The sequence below is a fragment of the Protopterus annectens genome, chromosome 1.part1 (assembly GCF_019279795.1).
Source record: "Protopterus annectens isolate FY-2018-M chromosome 1.part1, PAN1.0, whole genome shotgun sequence".
Taxonomy (NCBI): Eukaryota; Metazoa; Chordata; order Ceratodontiformes; family Protopteridae; genus Protopterus; species Protopterus annectens.
Genome location: NC_056726.1, coordinates 1,231,077,456 through 1,231,100,640, shown reverse-complemented (window position 1 = coordinate 1,231,100,640; position 23,185 = coordinate 1,231,077,456). Strand labels below are relative to the sequence as shown.

Here is a 23,185-nt window from a genome sequence, read left to right as displayed (position 1 = left end):
TGTTACTCAGCCTAAATAGATTTGTCATTTCAGAATTCCTATTCCAAACTATAAGCCAGTGCCATAATTAATACTTACCTAGGGAAATCATAACTTCATAATTTTGCACCATCACTGTCCTATGCAGTTCCTTCTCCTGCATACTTAACATCCTCCATTCTTCTTCTGTGAAAGTAACAGCAACATCTTCAAATGCTTCCGGCGCCTACCAAAAGAAGACACAGTTATACAGTCAGAACTAAAATGCTTCAATGTAATAGAGGGCAAGCCTGGCACACCATATCCTCTTAATATTTAGAAAACCTTTCAAAAAGGGGAAAAAAAGTTATGTACTTACCGTAACGTTTCACCTGTGTTGTCCACTTTCGATCTTCAACTGTTGGCTTTGGACCTGACACTCGGATCCAACTCAACTGTTACTTTAGCTCATGGCCACCAAAAACTCTCAGTCTTCTCCCTTACCCATAATGCACCAACACCTAACATACTTCAGATCTTGTTTCCTGGCTTACATTAAATAAGTACTAATAAAATAATCTTGACAGCAGGTAGCTATACCTGGAGCTCAACATAGGCAACAGTTGTGTCCTTATAGGTTCTCGTTCTTCCAGAAGTCAGCTGTGAAAAAGGTTGGGGGTTGGTGGATGGGGAGTTGAGGAAGAATGAAAATGGACAACACAGATGGAATGTTGTGGTAAGTACATCACTTGTTTAGCTCTTGTTGTCAATTGTCATTCCTTCCTCAACTGTTGGGACAGACTTACCAACTTGGACTCTGAGGAAAGATATTTCTGAGGAAAGATATTTCTGAGCACAGCTGAGCCAAAGGCTGCTCTTCCTCTTCAGATCAGATCCTAATTTGTAATGCGTAATTAAAGGTATGAGGACTGGCCCAAGTTGCAGCTGCACATATGTCATCCATGGAAGACCTAGATAGAAATATAGAATAAGTTGCCATGGACCTAGTTGAATGAGCTTTTAAAGGTTTTGGTAAGGACAGACCCAACTTCTTGTAGACAAATGATAGCCAAACCATCAGCCATCTGGCTAAAGGTGCAACCAATTTGCCCAATTTATAATTTGCAAAGGACACAAATAATTGATTTGTCTCTAATTTTTGTTCCATGCAAGTAGAACCGTAATTGTCTGTGAACATCCAATAAATGCAACACATATTCACCTTTATTTGAAAATCTGGGAAAGAAGACTGGCAGATTAATGGACTAGTTAATATTGGATTCTGACACCACCTTAGGAAGGAAAGAAGGGTTGGCATGTAATGTGACTCTATCCCTACAAAAAATCAAGTAGGGAGGTTTAGAGGACAATGCCTGAAGTTCTGAAATTCTTCTAGCAGAGGTAATGGCCACTAGAAAAGAGTTTTTCAGGTCAGGAATTTAAGATCATGTTTTGCTGCTGGTTCGGGGGGGGGGGAGGGGGTAAATTAAGGCCTGCAGTACCAAATTTAAATCTTACAGTGAAGTAGGATCTTTATAGGGCTATCTCAGCAGGAAAGTGCCTTTCAAAAAAAGCTTTACAAAGCTTAGATGAAGCCAAGGTAGAATTCTCAAATCCAATATGAAAGTTAGAGATTGCTGCCAACTGAACTCTAACCATTGAGAAGCTACCTCCTTCATTAAAACTCTGCCAAAAATTCAAGGAGACTCTGTACAGGGGCTGAGAAGGCAATGATATGTTTGTTTCTGATGTGCCCAAAAACAAACCTTTTCCATTTACTTCTCTAAAGCTTTCTTGTAGAAGCCTTATGGGAAGATAAAAGTATATGTCGGATGGGTCTATAACAGAATTGCGAAAGCTGTCTTTCACGAATACATGTTCATCGACACATAAATGTCGAAAAATGAGAATAGCGAAGGACAACAACAGCGAAATTCAGAATGTTGAGCGGATTTTCTTGGCTGGCAGGGTGATCGTGGGGATGAGGAAATTAATCCTTTTCCCTACAGTAGTGCAGTCACAGAGTTGGTATATTTAGGTAGGGGTGTGTGGGGTGTGCAGGGGGGCTTGCCCCCCTGCAAAAACGTTTTGAAAAAGTATTTTAGGTACGGTTTGTTCAGTTAGGTTTACCTTACCTGTATGGCGCTGTTACTTCCGGTAATGCGTTCAGTGTTCTCATTTTCGCTGTTGTTGTCCTTTGCTGTTCTCGTTCTTCGACATTTATGTGTCAATGAACATGTATTTGTGAAAGACAGCGTTCACGATTATAATATAGATCCTGTCGGACAGGGAAAGACAGGATTAGTTGTCTGGCTATAAAAGGAACTGGAGAAACCACACTGTTAGCTTGAGGTTTGAGATATCCGGATAAGTCATGTCTGCCAGGTGAGACAGAGGGCCTGGAATTGGATCCAGAATCCAGGGTGGGCAAAGTACTGGAGGCCAAATAAAGGAGAATCAAATCTGCAGAGGCCACTAAGGTGCTATGAGGATGACTCTGCTCTTCAACTGAGCAGCTTTCTGCAGAAATTTAGGAATTATGGGAGTTGAGGGGTAGGCATAGAGGAGACTGGGGGCCAATCGTGGAGCAGAATGCCCCTTGGTGATTCACCTGGTGGGGGGGGATCAGGGCAAAGAAGCTGCTGCACTTTTTAAGGTGAGATGCAAAAAGACTGCAGCAAGGTCGGCCCCATTGATGGAAAATCATTTCTGCCACTTTCATGTTGAGAGACCACCTGTGAGGTAGTAGAATGGACCTGCTCAATTTGTCTGCTATCATTCAGGACTTTCCTGCAATGTGCGTTGTTACCAGAAAGTGGATGGAAGAGATTGCCCACTGCCACACTATGAGGGCTTCTCAACACAAGGGGCAAGATCTGGTTCCCCCTTGTTTGTTAATGCACCAAACTACTGACATGTTGCCCGTTTGAATCACAATTGTCCCAAAAGGGCAAGTGTCTTGGAAGGCCTGCAATGCTAACAGCACTGCTCTCATTTCCAGGACACTAATATGCGTACTGACCTCTTCAGGGAACCAAGTGCCCCCCCCCCCCCACCCAATCTGGGAAGCATCCACGGTCACTATAGCCTTGGTGTGAGGAAAAGCGAAATGATGGCCTTGGAGAACCTGATCTGATCGAATCCACCACCAAAAAATAGAAGTTATATGCTCACCATAATATTCCATGTGTGTTGTTTATCTTGCCTTCATTCTTTACTGGTTGGGTTCGGAACCGATCCTTGGTTCTGACTCAGCCATATAGAAAAGCCCAAGGTCTTCCATTGGCTCGTGGCTGTATCCCTATCCCATCATGCCCCATGAGAGTTCCTCAGATCTTGTTTGCTGATGATAATAATAGTTTACAAATGGACTATTTGACACTTTATATACAATGAAGATGGTCAGAACATTATCTGCTATATTTGACCGCTCAGTCCTCCAGAAGCCAAACGGCGGGGGAAGGAGGGTGAGAAGAAAGACTGAAAGGGAGATGAACAACATACATGGAATCTGGTCATGCTCGAGTGGGAGAATCTATTTATTTTCCCTAGTGAGTTTTACAAGCACATCAGACTATACACCAGATTTTTGGACGATGTTTTTATCATTTGGACAGGACCACAAGAATTGATTTCCTCGTTTATGGATTATCTTAATCACACCACACAATTTCTGAAATTCACTTCACAACATGATAAGGAGGGTATCGCCTATTTGGACACTTGGATTGGCAACACTGGAACAGGTTTTATCTCAAGGATATACAGGAAACCTACCTACTCGAACGACTACATACATTATACCAGTTGTCACCCTCCACACATTTTCAAGAATATAGTCAAGGGACAGAGTATAAGAGCGGCAAGAATGTCTTCCACCACGGAAATTATGACTAATGAGTTGGGTAAAATTACAAAATTATTCTTGGATAGAGGATACCCAAAGAAACTGCTGGAGAATGTCACCTCGTATGTAAAAGCACAATGGGGACACAAGTATACCCCTTTATTGGGGAGTGGTACAGTGTCTATGAACAACAAAAATGACGAAAGGAATAGAAGAGTATGCGTGATTACTTACAACCCGTTTTCCAGTGCAATCATAGAAATACTAAAAAAACATTGGCCGCTAATTAATACAGCTGGAGCTATAGGTAATATAGTAGGAACAAGCATTGATACAGTATTTAAAATGGGAAGCAACATTAAGAGAATAATGGAATATGGAAGAAGAGATACAAGTGAAAAAAGAATGAAAGGTACAACCAAATGTGGTACATGTAAACAATGTGCATACATAGACATTCAGCAAAAAAATAAGTTAGACAACATTATGAATACCACTATACGTTACAAAAATGGAAATTGTAATACACAACGTATAGTTTATATAGCTACCTGTACAAAATGCCCAGCCTTTTACATAGGCAAAACTGAGAGGAAGCTAAAGACACGTATCTATGAGCATATGTACAGGATAAAAAGGAGAGATACAAAAAATGCTTTATGTAAACACATTGTAGAAAAAGGGAAAGAACATAGTTTTAAGTTTGCTATCATTGACCAGGTAGAGATTAGTGACAAAGGAGGGAACTGGAAGACATACCTGTCATGGATAGAAAGTAAATGGCAAATATGTACAGACGCAACCACATTACCTGGTATAAATGATTTTATTAGTGTCAAACCCTTTTTGGAATTAAACTAATAGTGCTTAAACTCAAACTTCACATTGCACAATTCCCATTACAAACATCATCAAGAATACTTGTTTTTAGGGGTGCCTCTTTTAGCAACACACTCCTGTACAAATCATTTCATAACTTGTTTATAATATAATACACATGTTTAGTATGATAACAAAATTTTAGCATAGTTCTGTTTATGTGTATTTAATATGTGCTTAGATATATTAGAATCAATTATATGTATGATTCTTATCTATTTATTTTATTCAGTATTTCATTAGGTACAGTATATTATAGTGTATGGGTTGAATTAGGACTTTGATTTTTATTTTTATTTTTATTTTATTGTATTATACATATAAAATTTTGTAAACATTTTTAAATATTTTTATACAACATAAATTATTAGTGCAAACAGATGTAAGTATTGTGTAGAAATCCACCAAGGTCTATATTTTATGTGTAACACTGTGTTTTTTACAAATAGAAGGTTTTGTATATCAGAATGTTTTATAAAAACAGAGTGGGTTCTAACTCAATTCAATTTAATTTAATTTAATTGAAGCCAATTGAATTTTGGCGCCTAAAAGTGTTTAAATACTATGAAATGTAGGAGCACAATGGTTCTGATGAAATCTGCGAATTGACAGATGAAAGCGCTTAACCCTGTGTAAGAGCTCCAGTGTTATTCTTTTTTATGTAATAAAAACTTTGTTCAGTCGGTATCCAAGGACTCGAGTGTTGGGGAGTTTATCAGCTGCTGTTCAGGATTGTGGTGTAACATACATGGAATGTTATGGTGAGTACCCAACCTCTTTATGTGATGTTGTTCTAGCTTGCCTTCATTCTTTACTGGTTGGGACAGCATCCCTAGCACCATATTTCTTGGGTGGCTCACAGGAGAATATTCTTCAGAACAGTGGACACAAAGGAGGCCCTGTTCCTGGAGGAAAATCCACTCTGTAATGAGTGATAAAGGTATGAGGCCTTGCCCATGTTACAGCAGCACAAATGGTATCAACTGGTTGTCTAGCGCAAAAAGCAGAAGGAGCTGCTATGGCTCTTGTAGAATGCCCTTTGACTTTGCCGGGAAGATCTTTGTTGTTAGACTTGTATGTAAAGGTAATACAGACTGATAGCCATTTTGAAAGTGTGACCTTAGATACAGGAGCACCTTTCTAAGCCTCTGAAAATGAAACAAATAATTGATCAAATTTTCTGAAGTCATTTGTCCTATGTAAGTAGAAACGTAATTGCCTGTGTACATCCAGTTGACGTAGTCTATATTCTGCCTTGTTGCCACAGTTGGAGAAAAAACACTTGTAGATCTATCGACTGACTTAAATTAGATTCTGAACATACCTTTGGTAAGAAGGATGGGTTTGATCGAAGGAACACTGTCTTTGTGGAAAAGCATATAGGGGGCTTTATTGATAATTCTTGCAGCTCTGAAACTCTTCACAGAAGTGATGGCAATTAAAATAATTGTTTTCCATGTCAAGAACTTTAGCTCACAACATGATGCAGGCTCAAAGGGAGGAAGAATCAAACAGGACTGAACAAAATATAGGTCCCATGGCGGTAGAGGGGTCTTAATGGGTAGTCTTAATAGAACAGTGCCCTTCAGGAAGGCTTTGCATAGTCTGAAACATCAGATTTAGGGCTAAATCTTTTACATGAACATTGGATATCGCTGCTAACTAGACTTGAATGGTAGCTGCAGCTGCGTTGTCATTAAATATCTTTGTTAGAAATTCAAGAATGGAAGCTATAGGAGCAGAAAAGGATCAATGTGATTACTTAATGACCAGGAAGAAAATCTTTTCCATTTTCTCATGTAAAGTTTTCTCGTAGAGGCCTTATGAGAAGAGATCAAGATATATTTCATAGAAGGAGAAAGTCCAGGGAGCCTGGCTATATTTGGAATTGGAGCAGCCAAGCTGTCAATTAGAGGGTCTGAAGAGAGGGGTGGAGCGTTCCCAACATATGAGTCAGAAGTTTTGGAACTGGATCCAGAGCCCACAGCTCCTCCTGGAGATGAGGCCAAAGGAAGGGATACTAAATTTGATGAGGCCAGTATGGGGCGACGAGAATCAGATTGCTCCCCAATGAGCTGGCTTTCTGAAGAACTTTGGGTATCAAAGGAAAGGGAGGAAGGCATAAAAGAACACCTGAGGGCCAGTCATATACAAGTGCATCCCTTGGTGACTCCCCCGGAGGAGGGATTAGGGCAAAAGAGCTGCTGCATTTGGCATTCATGGATGTGGCAAAAAGGTCGCAGCATGGCTGGCCCCACTTGCAGAAAATCATCTCCGCTACTTCTTGTTTTAGGGAACACTCATGAGGCATCAGAATCGCTCTGCTGAGTTTGTCTACTATCATGTTGGATTTCCCCGGGATGTGCACTGCTATCAGAAAGCATTGGGAGGAGGTTGCTCACTGCCATATTCTCAGAGCCTCTCGACATGTTGTCTGTCTGTACTGCAATAGTTCCCAGTGGAAGAGAGTCCTGAAGTGCCTGCAAATCCAAAAGCACTGCTCTCATTTCTAAGACACTGCTGTGCAAATGGACTTTGTGATCTTGCCAAGGGCCTTGGACTGTTCTTCCCAGATAATGCCCCCCCACCCTGTCTGGGAGGCATCTGTGGTTACTTTGACCAAAGGCAGTGGAAGGACAAACGGTAGATCTGATATCACGTGAGTGGAGCGAAGTCACCAGCAAAGGTCTTCTTTACAGGACTCATCAGAATTTGGTGAGACATGGGTAGTTGCTGCAAAGATCACTGAGTGAACAGTAGCCACTGCAGGATTCTCATGTGCATGCGTGCTAATGGAACTAAATTTATCGCTGCTGCCTTGGTTCCCATGACTTGCAGAACTGTTCTCACTTGTACTCTTGTCTTGGAGAGAAGGTTCAAAACTTGCTGTCTCAGAACTAGAACTCTTTCTGTAGGAAGTTTTGCCATCTGGGAATCTGGGCATCTTGGGGCAATGCAGCAATTGCCTCAAGTACACAGACAACCCTCTTCTCCTACCACCCAACACTACAACCTGTGAGAGATGCACTTACATAGCTGAACTGGAAGCAAAGCTCTCTTCACCCAAGACTGGACTAGACAGTCAAGAGGAGAAGGTAAACACTTGCACCACACCACACTCATCACATAGTCCCTCCAAACCTACACTACCAAAACACACACATAGAAACACAAAACACACAGCTACATTCGCGGAGGCTCTCAATAAAAACCTGCCCAAGCAACAGAGACCTCCAAAGCAACACAAGCAACCTCCACCCCCAACACAACTCAAATGACACACAGCCCACAAACTCAATGTGCCACTCAACCACAGCCCATAAGGCATAACAACATACCCAATACTCTAGTCATAGGTGACTCCATTGTCAGGCATACTGATGTTCCACTCACCAGGATAAACAAGGAGAAAGTTACTGTCAGCCGCCTGTCAGGTGCCAGGATCCACCACATAACGCATGCACTCAGGTCACTCCACAACAAGTACAAATATGACTCTGTCATTGTCCATGTTGGTGTGAATGACCCAAGACCTACCTCCCTCGACTACATGAAAAGAGACATGGAGGAGCTCTCCAATCTTGAAGCCCAGGCACGTATGAGCCTAGCCCTAAGTAGCATCCTGCCACCACCCTGAATGATACCACAGTACAAAGGACAAAATGATTGACTTCAACAATTGGCTAAGCTTCTGGTGTCGTTCTAAGGGGATCCAGTATCTGTCTGCCTGGGATGACATGATCGACAGACCACAATGCTTTGCCAGAGATGGCCTGCACCTGTCACCCTTGGGATTCCGGATACTGGCTAAGGCTCTTGCCACCCTATAGTGCCTTTTTAGGCAAGGTTCAGTTGATAAATTCACCACCATAACAGGTACAAGCAAGCAAAATCTGAGGGTATTGCTACTCAATGCTAGAAGTCTAAACCTAAACAATGCACTCAGTCGAGGCACTCCTTAAAATGGAGAACACTGACATATGTGCAGTGTCAGAGACCTGGTTCAAGTCTCCAGAGAGCACACCCCTGCATTACCAGGCTATAATTCATACCACACCTTTCAGCCACCTAATCTGGACTGAAACTCTAAAGGCGGAGGTGTGTCCATACTCATTAAGGATATCCACACCTCCAGGCTAGTTGCCCAGCATAATGCATCCGAGATTATCCAAGTGCAACTAACTCTAGGCAAGACCCCAATCCAAATTGTAGCTTGATACAGATCCCCCACCATGCCCCAGGATTCCCACTCCTAATTTCTTGACACACTGGAAAATATTAGGGTACAACCCAACACCCTAATGGGCAATTTCAACTACCCCACCATTAACTGGGAAAACTACTCATGTTCCAATTTGCTCAACATTTTCTGGAATTCATAAATTCCAACGCCTTGGATCAACTTATCCACACCCCCACCAGGGGCAGCAATATCCTAGACCTAGTCATTACCAACATGGGTGACCGGTGTTCCACACCAAAGGTCAATTCCTCGTTGGTCAGATCTGACCACAAGCTAATCACCCTAGACATCCACATCCCACCACACTCCCCACTACGGAAACTACTGTAAAAAATTTCTCCAAAGCCAACTTCATGCTTCTGAAGACAGAAGTGGCAAACTTCGCGACACCCATGCAGATGGACAATAGAGGTACGGCTGAATCCTATACAAATGCACTTTATAAGCACTTACACGAGTGCATGGATCGTGCTATCCCTAACAGAACCAAGATGCTATTCTCCAAAAAAATGAAGCCAATTTGCTGGTTCCCTGACATAAACAAACTCTACAACAGAAGAAAGAAACTGTTGCAAAAAAAGAGTAAAATCCCATGATTGGAGGAACTCCTTGGTCAGACTCAGTAAGAAGCTGAAATCCCTCATAAAATCCTCCAAATCTAGTTAAGAAAACAAATTCACCACTGATTCTAAAGACAACCACAAAGCAGTCTATAGGTATGTCAAGAATTTCAATGGCAACACTAAAATCTGCTCTGAGTTACAACACAATGGCACTAAATATACAGAACCAACTAACATTGCCAACATCCTGGCAGATGGGTCCTTTAGGGGGTGAGAGGGGGGTAAAGTTAGCACTGAACCCGTCTCTATACTGGAAGAATGCAAAGTTCCTGTAATCATGGCTGCACAGGTAAAAAAACACACTCTCCAAAGCCAAGAACACAGCATCCATGGGACCTGACAACATCCCAGGCTGCGTTCTACACGAACTACAGAACGAACTGGCACCCCACCTACGTGGTATGTTCAATCATAGCCTCACCTCAGGCTTTATGCTCACTGAATGGCGCACAGCGACGGTTATCCCACTCCACAAAGGGGGAGCCAACACAGACCCTGGGAACTACGCCCCATTAGTCTGACGAGCCTGGTCTGCAAGACCATGGAATGTATCCTCATGGAACTTATAAACAAAGACATTGGTAATCTCCAAACTCTGGACTCTACCCAGTTCAGGTTTGTAAAAGGCAGATCATGTCTCCTAAACCTGATAGACTTCTTTGAAGCAGTCACCAAAGCTGTAGACAAGGGTAAGGTGGTTCATACAGCCTAGCTAGATCTCGCCAAGGCTTTCAACACCATCCTCCATTCTGGAATTTTTGATAAACTCACTAAACTAGGTTTCAATCCCTATGTCACAAGATGGGTTGCCAACTGGCTCACTGACAGAACCCACACTGTGAAAGTAGCAGACTCCAAATCCGACTTCAGACAAGTGACAAGTGGAGTACCACAGGGTTCAGTCCTGGGTCCTCTCCTGTTTGGTATCTACTTCTCTGAAGTACAGGCTAACACAGAAGGTCTTTGGCTAACAAAGTCCGCAGATGACTGCAAACTAGGAGCCATAATCAAAACTCCTAACGATGTGGACATCCTACAAAAGGGCCTCACAGAGATAGATGCCTGGTGTCAAAGCAATGGCCTCAAGCTCAATGCCAAAAAGTGCATTGTCATCCCCTCTGGTAAAAACCCTGTACCCATGACCTACCACATAGGCAGTAGTCTACTTAACACCAAAAGTGTGATAAGAGACCTTGGGACACAGGTGGACAATAGTCTCTCCTTTGACAATCACATTGCCACAGTAGCCAGGAAATCTTTCTACGTGGCACACCTCATCACAAAAGGTTTCTCATCCAGGAAAAATGAGGTCATTGTTCCCCTCTACTTGTCACTCATTAGACCCATTATAGAGTACAACGCCCCTTTTGACATGTACCTCACAAGACATCTACAACTGGAAAGGCCGCAGAAATACCTCATAAAGATGATCACCTGCCTCAAACAGATGCCCTACACAGACTGTCTCAAAAAACTCCAGCTTTACTCCGTCGCATATCGCCTACTCAAAGGCGATCTCTGCCTAACATACAAAGCTATGTCAAACCCAGAGCTATTGGACATGCTCCACTTAAAGAAATTCCAATCCTTCCAAGCTACATGCTCTAGGGACCTAAACCTGGTCACCACAATAAACAGAACATGCTGGAGGGATAGATTCCTGTCCCAGAGACTCCCCATACTCTGGAACAAACTACCTATCTTATATCAAACAAAGCTCCTCATTAGCACTCAAGAAAAATCTTGATAACTGGATGGGAAATAGGAAATTCATCCCGGGGATCACTTCTGTGGCTCTGCTCGACAGTGGCACAGGAAAATAATTTTCTTGGATGGTGAAAGCCAGGATATTTTTGTGGCTAGGCTTATATAGGCCCTATGACCAATAGCCTAGTGCCCACATATGAAAGTTAAACTAAGAGTGAAGATTTATTTCTAAGCTCTCTAACTTAAACGAAATTGGATAATTATTTGTAAAAAAAAAAAAAATAGCCAGGATAGGAAGGTAGAAAAAAAAAAGGCCTAGAAGAAGAAACATTGGCCAAAGTTAACAGCCAACAATTAAGCGAACACTCTAATTAAAGTCAGACTAACCTACTAACAGCCTAAAAGGTTTTTAAAACAGTTATAATAACAATGTTAACAATTTTCACAATTAGTAAGGAAAAAATATTTTCACTTAGCCAGGAACTCCCTTGCTCCAATATTCCCTTTTATTCCTTTCTACAGGAGGTGCCAGAATCAGAAGCACCCAATCTTGTTTAGTGGCAAACGAGATCTGAGGAACTCTCCTAGGGCATGATGGGATATGGATACAGCCATGAGTCAGTGGAAGACCTTGAGCTTTTGTATATGGCCGAGTCGGAACAGAGGATCGGTTCCAAACCCAACCAGTAAAGAATGAAGGTGAGATAGAACAACATCACATTATCTTTTACATGCTTGAGTGATTCTGATTTGGGCAGACATGTTTTAATAAAGAACAGACTATTGTGTTGCTAACACCCACTGAAGAATTCTCATGTAAAATTTTGCTAGAGGAAATAGCTAGTGACATTGATCCCAAGGCTTGTAGAAAGAAATCAGGCAAAGACTGTGGTACTGCAAATTATTTTTCTGACCTGGAATCTGATAGTTTGTACTCTTGAGAGAGGAAGAGAAGCTGCCAATGAAACTGTGTTGAAAATTACTCTTGTGAATTCCAGTGTTTGAGATGGTTCTAACTGAGATTTGTTGCAATTTATGGTTATTCCCAGATGGGAGCAAGTGTGGAGTACCTGATCTCATGTTCTTATCAGTAGATGCCTGGTCAGGGAAGCAATGAGCCAGTCATTCAGGTACAGAAACACTCAGAATCCCTGCAGTCTGAAGTGAGCTACTACTACTGCCATGCAAACACCCTGGGGGCTGTGGTGAGGCCAAAGGGCAGTGCTCTGAACTTGTAATGACTGGCTCCCAGCCAGAATCGTAGATACCTTCTGGACTGTCTGTTCCTTTTTATGTAATAATATGCATCCAAGGTCTATCAAGCACATCCAGTCATCATGGCAAAAAAAGGGAAGAATGGACTGAACCATGATCATCTGAAACTTTGTGTGTCGAACTGATTTGCTCAAGTTGCTGTGATCCAAAATTGGTCTCGAGTTCCGTTTTCTTTGGCACTAAAGAATCTTGAGTAAGTTCCGGATTCTATCTGTTCTGGTGGACCCTCCTGGAGGGCTTTTTTCTAGCAGCCTTTGTATTTCTAGTGCTGCAGCTTTCCTCTGACGAGTAGAACATCAGAAAATTTGCATGTAGACGGAAGTGGAAAGGAAAAGGGAATTATATAATCTCCACAAATAATCCCCTCTATCCATGTAGATTTTGTGGTGTCTAGCCAGGTTCTCTGGTGCAGGGATAACTGACCCCAGACTACCTCCAGAGGGGGGCAATCGGGCCTCATTTCAGAAGTGCTAGTAAGTCCTCCTCTAGTACATGGGCAGAGTCTTCCATTTGAGATCCCCCCTCTGTCCCTATGGTAAATATCTCCAAGTGGATCCTGGAAAGGACCTTGGGACGTCTTGAACCACATTTTTCATCTTCCCCATTAATTGCTAGAAAAAGTCCTTTGAGGGGTCAAAAAATATAGTCCTACTGCAGAGAGGGTCTTTCCATCCTGATCACACCTGGACAGTGTTGTCCTTAACTTTAGGGCCAAATAGCAAACTGCCATCAAAGGGTGCATTGACGAATGAGGACTTTAAAGGCTCTGCAAAAATCACACAAGAGCATCCAGGCATACTTCCTAATAGAAAAGCCTGAACCTGATGCCCTTGTGGCACCTTCAGCTGCATGCAATAAAAGCCTCATGGATGAATTAGAAATGGATTGCAGGGTAGCCAACTGTGAGGAGATAAAAACTTCAGCCTCAGCAGTAGTGGTCCCAGAAAGGGATTTTGATATTTCTTTTATCAAGTCCCTTTGAAATCTCGTGAAGTGTGCCAGGAAGTTCAGCGACCTGAGAATGAAAGTCACTGAAGCATGCACATGCTTCTCAAATCAGTCCAATGTCCTAGACTCCCTGTTAAGTGGATGGAGAGAGGACTTCTGTTCAGCAAGTTCTTTCCTGGTGGCCACTACCATGACCATGGCATCTACAGGCACTCCCTTGCTCCAATATTCCCTTTCAACAGGAGGTGCCAGAATCATATCCAGTTTCTAGGGGATAGTCTCAACTATATCAGGCTCCTTCAACTCCTTCCTAGAGATCAAGTCAATGAGCTCATTGGCAGGTGGAGTAACCCAGAAGGTAGATGGGCCAGCCCCAAAAGCCTCTGGGAATAGAAATTCCTCTGGTGAGTGTCGGAGGACCAACAAACCCTCTGCTTAAGGATCTCAAGGATGTCTCCAAAAGAGACGTCTTCAGCTGGTGATCTTGGGGAACCTTTCCTTCATCGAAATCAGTATCCTCCATGACCGACTCCTGAGGGAAGTACAAGTGTCTCCTTTTACACTTCCTCTTCCCAAGGACTTCCTCAGTGGGGTACTCTGGAGAAGTATCAAAAGAGATCAAAATACCCTGTTGAATAACCTGGAGATTTTGGGCTGGCTGTCTCTGTTGTGTAGAATGGAGCTCATGGCACAAAGACACAGGAGAACCAGAGGGAAGATCTGAGGGGCTAAGATCCAGCTGTCCTGCTGCAGCAGAGAACACTCTTTCACTACCTCAAAGGTAGAACACTCCTGGGATAAAAAACACAATGGAGCCTAGAAGCCAGGCTTCTGGCCCATTGGTTCCATCTGCCCCGAAGGCAATCTACCAGAGGCGTAAGTCAGAGTAGAGCTGTCCAATGCTGAAGCGCCAAGGGCAAGAGACGGCTCTGAAAACTTCGGAGTCAACTCTATCGCCTTGGACCTGACAGGGGCACTTCGGATCTGGGAGTTATCTGGCTCCAAAGACATTGAAGCTGGTGCACTCAGAGATAGCTTTGGATCCAAAGACAAGAATATCAGAAAAGGAGCTGAAATTGGTGGAGTGGTAGAAAGACAGACTTCCTGACCCGAAGGGGTAAGGAGCCAGGAGAACTACCATCTGTACTTGTGCCAAGAGGAATTTCCTCATCATTCTGTCCACATCAGTTTCAGTCAAACTTCTGGAAAAACAAGAGGAAGCTAGGGATGGAAACTTAAAGGATCAGCATTCCAAAAAGGTAGAAGGTACTCTGGAAGGTACCAGATCCGAAGTCTGGGAATATCTGGTTCTGGATAAGAGTCTCTGATCTAACATGCTTGGATCTGAGGAGGATTTTGTTGGATCCAATGCTGGCAGAACCGCAGCAGTCTTCAAATCCAATTTATGTTTTTTCTACGGCAGCTCCGAGGATGATGGAGTCGAGGAGCCTAAAGGTTTAGGAGACTTGTTGGAAGGCCCCTTTGATTTAGATTTGGGGAATTGAGCCCCAGCAATTGCTTCTGAGAAAGTAGTACGAAGCAATCCTTTCAAAATATTTTTTTTCCCCTATCTGCAATGGCAGACGGATTCAACTTTTTGCAAATAGTACAATCAGGTGGTTCAGACCCAAATAACGCATATAAAGTATGAGCGCCAGACAAGGGCAACTTCTGCCCACACTTTTGGCACTTCTTAAAACCCAAAGGTCCTTTTTTCTGACATCCTGAAACACTAAAAAGAAAATGAACAACACGTGAAGTCTTTTTTTTTTTTTTTAAATCAAGGAAGAAAATAAGCGAAACAATGGTAATAAGCCAATACAAACAATGGTATGAAAGAACTATACGTAGTGTAATAAAAGGAAGAATTAACTTGTAAGAAAAACTGGAAAGGAAATTTAAAATCAGTTATTGTTTTAATCAATCACTCGAGGGCTAAAGATGACCACGTCTAATCAAGAAAGCAGCAAATGAGATCTGATGTAAGTTAGGGGTTGGTGTATCATGGGTAAGGGAGAAGCTTGAAAGTTTTTGGTGGCCACAAGCTAATATAACGGCTGAAACGGATCTGAATGTCGGATCCAAACCAACAGATGAGGAAGAATGAAAACTGACATCATATCAAATTTCTTATTTTACTACAGTACCAATTAGCAATTTTCCCCAAATACACTAATATGCAATCTCACAACATATTGTGACTTGCTCTATCAAATACTATCAACAACAGGCAGTGTGTTACATTTGTCACACCTATGCCCTTCTAACCTCAGACATCTTCACTTTTCACTAGCTCCTCAAAACTTCTGTTTTTTCTTTCATTTGTTCATATTCTGAACTGTGAAATATCAGTTATTACCATGTCTTTGATAAGGTGCTTTGGGATGACACAAAAAACTAAAAGCTCTCTTAGCCAAACAGCAAAAAGTGCCCTGAGCAGGTTGTGGAGAAATATACCAAGATACTTATATACATGTTACAGGAAACTACTAGTGGAAGGCAAATGCCTCGCTTGCAAAGCATAAAGTTTTGGTAAGGCAGTATATGCAGTACCATGCACTGCAACTCTTCAGACTTTACACAGAAAATGAAAGTTAAGTACTTAACCTAACATTAGGTCTGTGTTGTCATATTTTGTCCATTCCTCAACAGATGGGTCCAATACTCAGGCTCCTCCCACTACCCATAATCCCCATGCAAAAACATGCTAGTTCAGATAGAGTCTGCCCCCCCCCCCCAAAAAAAAAAAAAAAACAGTTATGTAGCTTAAATGAAAAAGGAGAGAAGACACAATAAACATAAATGAAAAGATAGACTTAACCTTCAGAAACCAAGGCCAGGTCAATTAAATCTCAGAACAACATGGTAAAGAAAAAGAAGTTATGTCTTACCATAACGTTCTATCTGTATTGTTGATCCTCGTTCAGTCATTATGCATGGGGTATCGGTTCCGACCTCGGAACCGAGCCTGCCATTTTCCAAGCTCGCGTCAGCTTCAAACTCTCGATCTAAACTCTTACCCACAATCCCCCTCTCCCTGTTACCTCAGATTGAGTCTGCAAGTCAAAGAAGGTAGAGGCTACCTCTGGTCAAATAACCTAAGAGAACTGGATGGTGAAATCCACTAGAAACCACAGGAGGGGGAAGGAGGGAGGGTCGTAATGACTGAACGAGGATCAACAATACAGATGGAACGTTATGGTAAGACATAACTTCGTTATCTGATATTGTTAATCCTCATTCATTCCTTACGCATGGGACAGAGTCCCCAGCTACCTCTATTCCTGGTAGGCTCTCATGGAAGAACATTCCTGAGCACCACAGAACCGAAAGATGCTCTTCCCCTGGAGGCCAAATCCAATTTGAAATGATTGATGAAAGTATGAGGTGTAGCCAAAGTTGCAGCTGCACAGATGTCATGTAAAGAAGCTCTGGCATGGAAGGCAGCAGAAGTTGCCACCGACCTCGTTGAATGAGCTTTCATGGTAGTAGGCAACGAGATATTATGTTGTGTATAAATGACGGTCACACAGTCCTTCAACCATCTAGCTAATATGACCTTAGCAACAGCAGATTCTAATCTAGGCCCAGAAAAGGCCAAAAATAACTGGTCAGATTTACGAAAGGGTTTAGTTCTGTTTAAGTAAAAACGGATTTGCCTGTGGATATCTAGGGTATGTAGGCAACACTCTCCTCTGTTTGAATGATTGGGAAAGAAAACTGGCAATTCAATGGCTTGATTAATGGACATTTCAGAGATCACTTCTGGCAGAAATGACGGATTAGCTCTCAGAGACACTCTATCTCTATGAAAAATCAAGTATGGACTCTCGATACATAAAGCTTGAAGCTCAGAAATACGCCTGGCAGAAGTAATGGCGACCAAAAACAAGGTTTTCCATGACAAATACTTGAGGTCGCAAGAAGAGGCTGGTTCGAAAGGTGACATTGTCAGAGCTTGCAGAACTAATGATAAATCCCATGGTTGAATAGGTTCTCTAAAAGGCGGCTTCAGATGATTCACACCTTTTATGAAGGTCTTGCACAATTTATGGGACATAAGAGAGGAATCTTGGACACCCTCATGAAAATTAGAAATTGCAGCTAGATGAACTCTAATGGTAGAGGCCGACAGACCCGATTGAAAAAGGTCAGCCAGATAGTCTAGTATTATCAACACTGGTGCTGAAAAGGGGTCTACTTGTTTATCTTTCAGCCAACAGCCAAATCTTTTCCACTTGCTCAGATAAGTAATTCTAGTGGAAGACTTATGAGAAGCAATGATAATATCATGTACTGGTAAAGAAAGATCATTCTGCCTGGCAATCAAGGGAATTGGAGTAGCCAAGCTGTGAGCTTCAGGCTGGTCAAGTTGGGATGAATCAGGTTCTGTGGATGTGAGATCAACTCCGGGGTTGGATGGAGAATCCATGGTCGATCTAGTAGGTGCGGACAAAGGAAGGGGAACCAAATCTGTCGAGGCCAATATGGTGCTAAGAGGATCACCTTGCTCTTCAACCGACAGGCTTTCTTCAGAAACTGGGGAATGAGGGGAAAGGGTGGAAATGCGTAAAGAAGACCCAAGGGCCAATCATGGACTAGAGCATCCCTGGGTGACTGTCCCGGAGGGAGAATCAGGGTGAAGTAGTTGCTGCATTTGTAGCTGGTCGAGGATGCAAAGAGGTCGAAGCAAGGACGGCCCCAGCGGTGAAAGATCTCCGCCGCTATCAAGGGATTCAGGGACCACTCGTGAGGTTGAAGAATGCACCTGCTGAGTCTGTCTGCTATCACGTTGGAACTCCTGGGAATGTGCGTTGCTAGAAGAAAACGGTTGGTACCCATCACCCATTGCCATATCCTTATGGCCTCTCGACAAAGGGGGTAAGATTTGGTTCCACCTTGCTTGCTGATGTACCAGACCACTGCCATGTTGTCTGATTGAATCGCAATTGTCCCAGACGGCAGCAGGGGATGGAATGTTTCCAATGCCAGAAGCACCACCCTCAGCTCTAAAACATTTATATGCAGATGGACCTCCAGTTCGGACCAAGTGACTTGGACTGTCTGTCTCTGACATAGCCCCTCCATCCCATCAGGGAGGCGTCCGTGGTAACTGTGGCCTTGGGTTGTTGGGGGGAGAAGGGGCGAGACCATTGAGAGAGATTGTGTGTCATCCACCAATTTAAATCCTGTTTGCACCTGTAGGTTACTTGAATCATGGCTGAAATAGGATGCTGAAAAGGATACAATTGGGTGAGCAGTAGCCACTGTAGAAGCCTCATTGGTGACTCCATAGTCAGACACACTGACGTCCCGCTCACCAGACTGAGTAAGGAGAAGGTCACAGTAAGCTGCCTGTCGGGTGCTAGAATCCGCCACATAACGCATGCACTCAGGTCTCTCAACAGCAGGTACAAGTACGACTCAATCATTGTCCACGCTGGTGTTAACGACCTGAGACGTACCTCCTTGGACTACATGAAAAGAGACATAGAGGAGCTCTCTGATTATGTAGCCCAAGCAGGTATGACCCTGACCTTGAGCAGTATCCTACCTTCACCAAGAATGATGCCACAATACAGAGATAAGATGATCAGCTTTAACAATTGGCTTAAACTCTGGTGTCATTCAAAGGGGATCCAATGTCTGTCTGCCTGGGATGACATGCTGGACAAGCCACGCTGCTTCGCAAGGGACAGCTTGCACTTGTCACCCCTGGGATTCCGGATTTTGGCAAAGGCTCTTGCCACCCCCATAGTGCCTTTTTTAGGCAAGGCTCAAATTCTAAACCTACCACCCTAGAACACAACAAAGAAAAAAAACTAAGGGTAATGCTGCTCAATGCCAGAAGTCTCAACCTCAAGATGCACGCACTCGAGGCCCTTCTCAGTATGGAGAACATCGATGTCTGTGCTGTGACAGAAACCTGGTTCAAGGCTACTGAGAGCACCCCAGCACTATCAGGTTTTACCTCATATCATGCGTTCCGGCCCCAAAACCTGGACAATACCAAGAAAGGAGGAGGGGTATCCATATTCATCAAGGACATCCACACCTCAAGATTGGTGGCAACGCACGATGCATCAGAAACCATTCAGGTGCAATTAACCATAGGCAAGACTGCTCTGCAATTTGTAGCATGTTACAGGCCACCCTCGCAAACTCAGGAACCTCATATGGCCTTCCTGAAAACACTGGAGGGGATAAATGTATCTCCGAACACCATCATACTAGGTGACTTCAACTACCCTAATATAGACTGGGAACACTACTCAAGCCCAAACACTCTAGCCCAAAAGTTCCTGGAATTCATAAACTCAAATGCCATGGAACAACTAGTCACCATCCCCACAAGAGGAGAAAACATACTTGATCTCATCATCACGAACATGGGAACACAATGTTCAACACCGGAAGTATACCCCTCACTGGTGAGATCAGATCACAAACTAATCTCGCTGGAGGTCCTCATCCCGCCCCCACCTGAAATGAAAAAGAGCACAGTAAAGAACTTCTCAAAAGCCGACTTCACACTTCTAAAGACTAGTGTGGTCTCCTTTAAGGCCCCTGAGCTGGCGGTAAACATTACTCAAACCGCTGAATCACTTACAAATGCCTTCTACCAGCACCTGCAGGGCTGCATGGATCAGGCAATCCCAAGCAAAACAAAGACTCTTTGTACCAAAGGCAAGCGTCCAGTCTGGTGGACCCCAGCCATAAACAAACTCTACAACAAAAGGAGAAAGCTACTACAAGATAGAGCAAAATCCTTAAAAGGTAAGACACTGCTGATCACTATAAGTAAAAAGCTAAGAGCTCTCATAAAATCATCCAAAGCTAATTTTGAGAAAAAAATAGCTAAGGACTCTAAAGAAAACCAAAAGGCATTCTTTAGCTATGTCAGAAACCTAGGAGGAAACTCCCAGATATGCTCAGAATTAGTTCAAATATGATGTGAAGATTACTGATCCTACAGACATTGCCAACATACTGGCTGACAGGTTCAGTGCAAACTTCTCCCCCCCCTCCCCCCCTAAAGGAGAAATATCTATACCAAATGATTGTAGCCCCCCAAACATCTCTAACGCCCAGGTGAGAACTGCTCTCTCCAAGGCAAAGAACACAGCATCCATGGGACCTGATGGTGTCCCCGGCTGTGTAATCCATGAACTCAACGAGGAATTAAACCCACAGTTAGGACAGCTGTTTAATCTGAGTCTCACCTCCGGATACGTACCTAGGGAGTGGTGCACAGCGACTGTGGTCCCACTCCACAAAGGCGGTGCCTCCACCGACCCTGGAAATTACCGTCCCATTAGCTTGACAAGCCTTATCTGCAAAGCCATGGAGAGGATCATAATGGATCTCATAAATAAAGACATAGGGAATTTGCAGACTTTGGATCCAACCCAGTTTGGCTTTGTCAAAGACAGATCATGCCTTTTAAACTTGGTTGACTTTTTCGAAACAGTCACCAAGGCCATTGACGAGGGAAAGGGAGTCCATACAGCCTACCTAGACCTGGCAAAGGCTTTCGATACAATACCCCACTCGGGTATCATTGAAAAACTCATCAACTTAAATGTAAACCCATACATTACAAGATGGGTTGCAAACTGGCTGAGTGACAGAACCCACAGGGTCAGAGTTGCTGGCGCCATGTCAGACTCAAAGCCTGTCACAAGTGGTGTCCCACAGGGCTCAGTCCTGGGCCCACTCTTGTTTGGCATCTACTTTTCTGAAATACAAGCAAACACAGGAGGGTTATGGCTGACAAAGTTTGCAGATGACTGCAAACTAGGCGCCGTAGTTGAAAACACATCCGGCACAGATATCCTTCAGAAGGGTCTCACAGAAACGGATAACTGGTGCCAGAGCCATGGCCTAAAGTTAAATGCCAAGAAATGCATAGTCATACCCTTCGGGAAAAATAAGGTTACCCCTAGCTACCATATAGGTGGCAATCCTCTGATCACAGAAGAAGTTATCAGGGACCTGGGAACCCAGGTTGACAGTAGCCTCTCATTCGACACTCATATTGCTAAAGTAGTTAGGAAGACCTTCTACATTGCCCACCTTATCAAGAAGGGATTCACATCTAGATCAAGGGAAGTCATAGTCTCCCTATACTCATCACTCATCAGACCTATGATCGAGTACAATGCCCCATTCGGAATGTATCTGACCTGACACTTGCAGCAGCTGGAGAGGCCACAAAAGTTCCTCACCAAAAGGATAAAGGGTCTCAAAAATCTGTCTTATGCTGCCCGACTGAAAGAACTCCAGTTATATTCAGTTGCTTACCGCTTGCTCAGAGGTGACCTATGCCTGACATACAAGGCCATGTCAAACCCTGATTTGATGAACATGCTTCATCTCAAAAAATCTAGATCCCTCAGAGCCACAAGGGCGGGAGACTTAAACCTCGACACGGTTATTAATAGGACGTGCTGGAGGGATAGATTCATCACCCAAAGACTCCCTATGCTGTGGAACAAAATCCCGGTTTATGTGAGGCAGAGCACCTCGCTGGCCTTGTTCAAGAGGAATCTTGACCAATGGATGGGAGATCGCAGATACACCCCAGGGGTTACCTCAGTGTCACTGCTCGACAGAGGCACAGCAAAATAATGGGCATAGTTTCTCCAAACTAAAGGGGTGGCGTAAGCCACAAAACCATGGGCTAGGCTTATAAATGCCCTCAGGCAGATAGCCTAGTATGAACCTATGAACCTATGAACCTGGCCAGGGGAACAATGGTGATGGAGGCTGCCATGGAACCCAACAGCTGTAGAACCGAGTGAGCTGTGGATTTTTCCCTCAGATTGGAATTAGCTGTTGCTTTATCCTTAGAATTCTGTGCTCTGGAATAGCAACTCTGCAGTTCGTGTCCAGGATAACCCCTATGAATTCTGTCGACTGAGATGGGGTGAGATTGGATTTTTGACAGTTTATGGTTATGCCTAGCCTTTGTGCAGTGAGGAGAGAGTATGCCAGGGCTTTTTTCAGTAGATGTCTGGTGGGGGCGGAAATGAACCAGTCGTCTAAGTATAGAAACACCTGGAATCCTTGAAGTCACAAGTGAGCTGTGACAACTGCCATGCACTTTGTGAACACTGTGGGGGCTGTAGAGAGTCCGAAGGGCAGTACTCTGAATTGGTAGTGACTGGCTCCCACACGGAAGCACAGAAATCTTCTTGATGGTCTGTCCAGCTTTATGTGGTAGTACGCATCTTGAAGATCTATAGAGCACATCCAATCGTCTTTTTCCAAAAGAGGGAGGATAGACTGTATTGTGACCATCCGGAATTTTTGTACTCTCTCAAACTTGTTCAATACACTGAGATCCAAACATACGGAATTTTTGTACTCTCTCAAACTTGTTCAATACACTGAGATCCAAAATTGGTCTCCAGTCCCCGGTTTTCTTTGACACCAAAAATAGTCTTGAGTGGAATCTGGATCCTATCTCGTCTGGAGGGACTATTTCGATGACTCTCTTTCTTAGCAGCTTTTCTATCTCTAGTGCTGCTTCTTCCCTTTGACTGGGTGGAACGTCGGGAAGGTTTTTTTGAAGGGACAGGACAAATATCGAAGGGGATATGATAACCTCTGGTTATAATCCTTTCTACCCAAGAATCGGTGGTGATGGTTAGCCAGGCAGAAGGGTACAAGGAGAAATGTCCCCCAACCACCTCCAGAGGA

General features: G+C 43.5%; 1 protein-coding gene across 1 annotated transcript in view; it reads right to left on the bottom strand.

Moving 5' to 3' along the window:
* LOC122815935 (protein ZNF783-like) overlaps window positions 1-23,185 on the bottom strand; it is a 362,214-nt gene that overhangs the window by 159,100 nt on the left and 179,929 nt on the right. Inside the window, exon 2 of the mRNA XM_044088804.1 lies at window positions 79-205. Coding sequence (XP_043944739.1) covers window positions 79-205 — 127 coding nt within the window. The remainder of the gene's footprint in view (window positions 1-78; window positions 206-23,185) is intronic.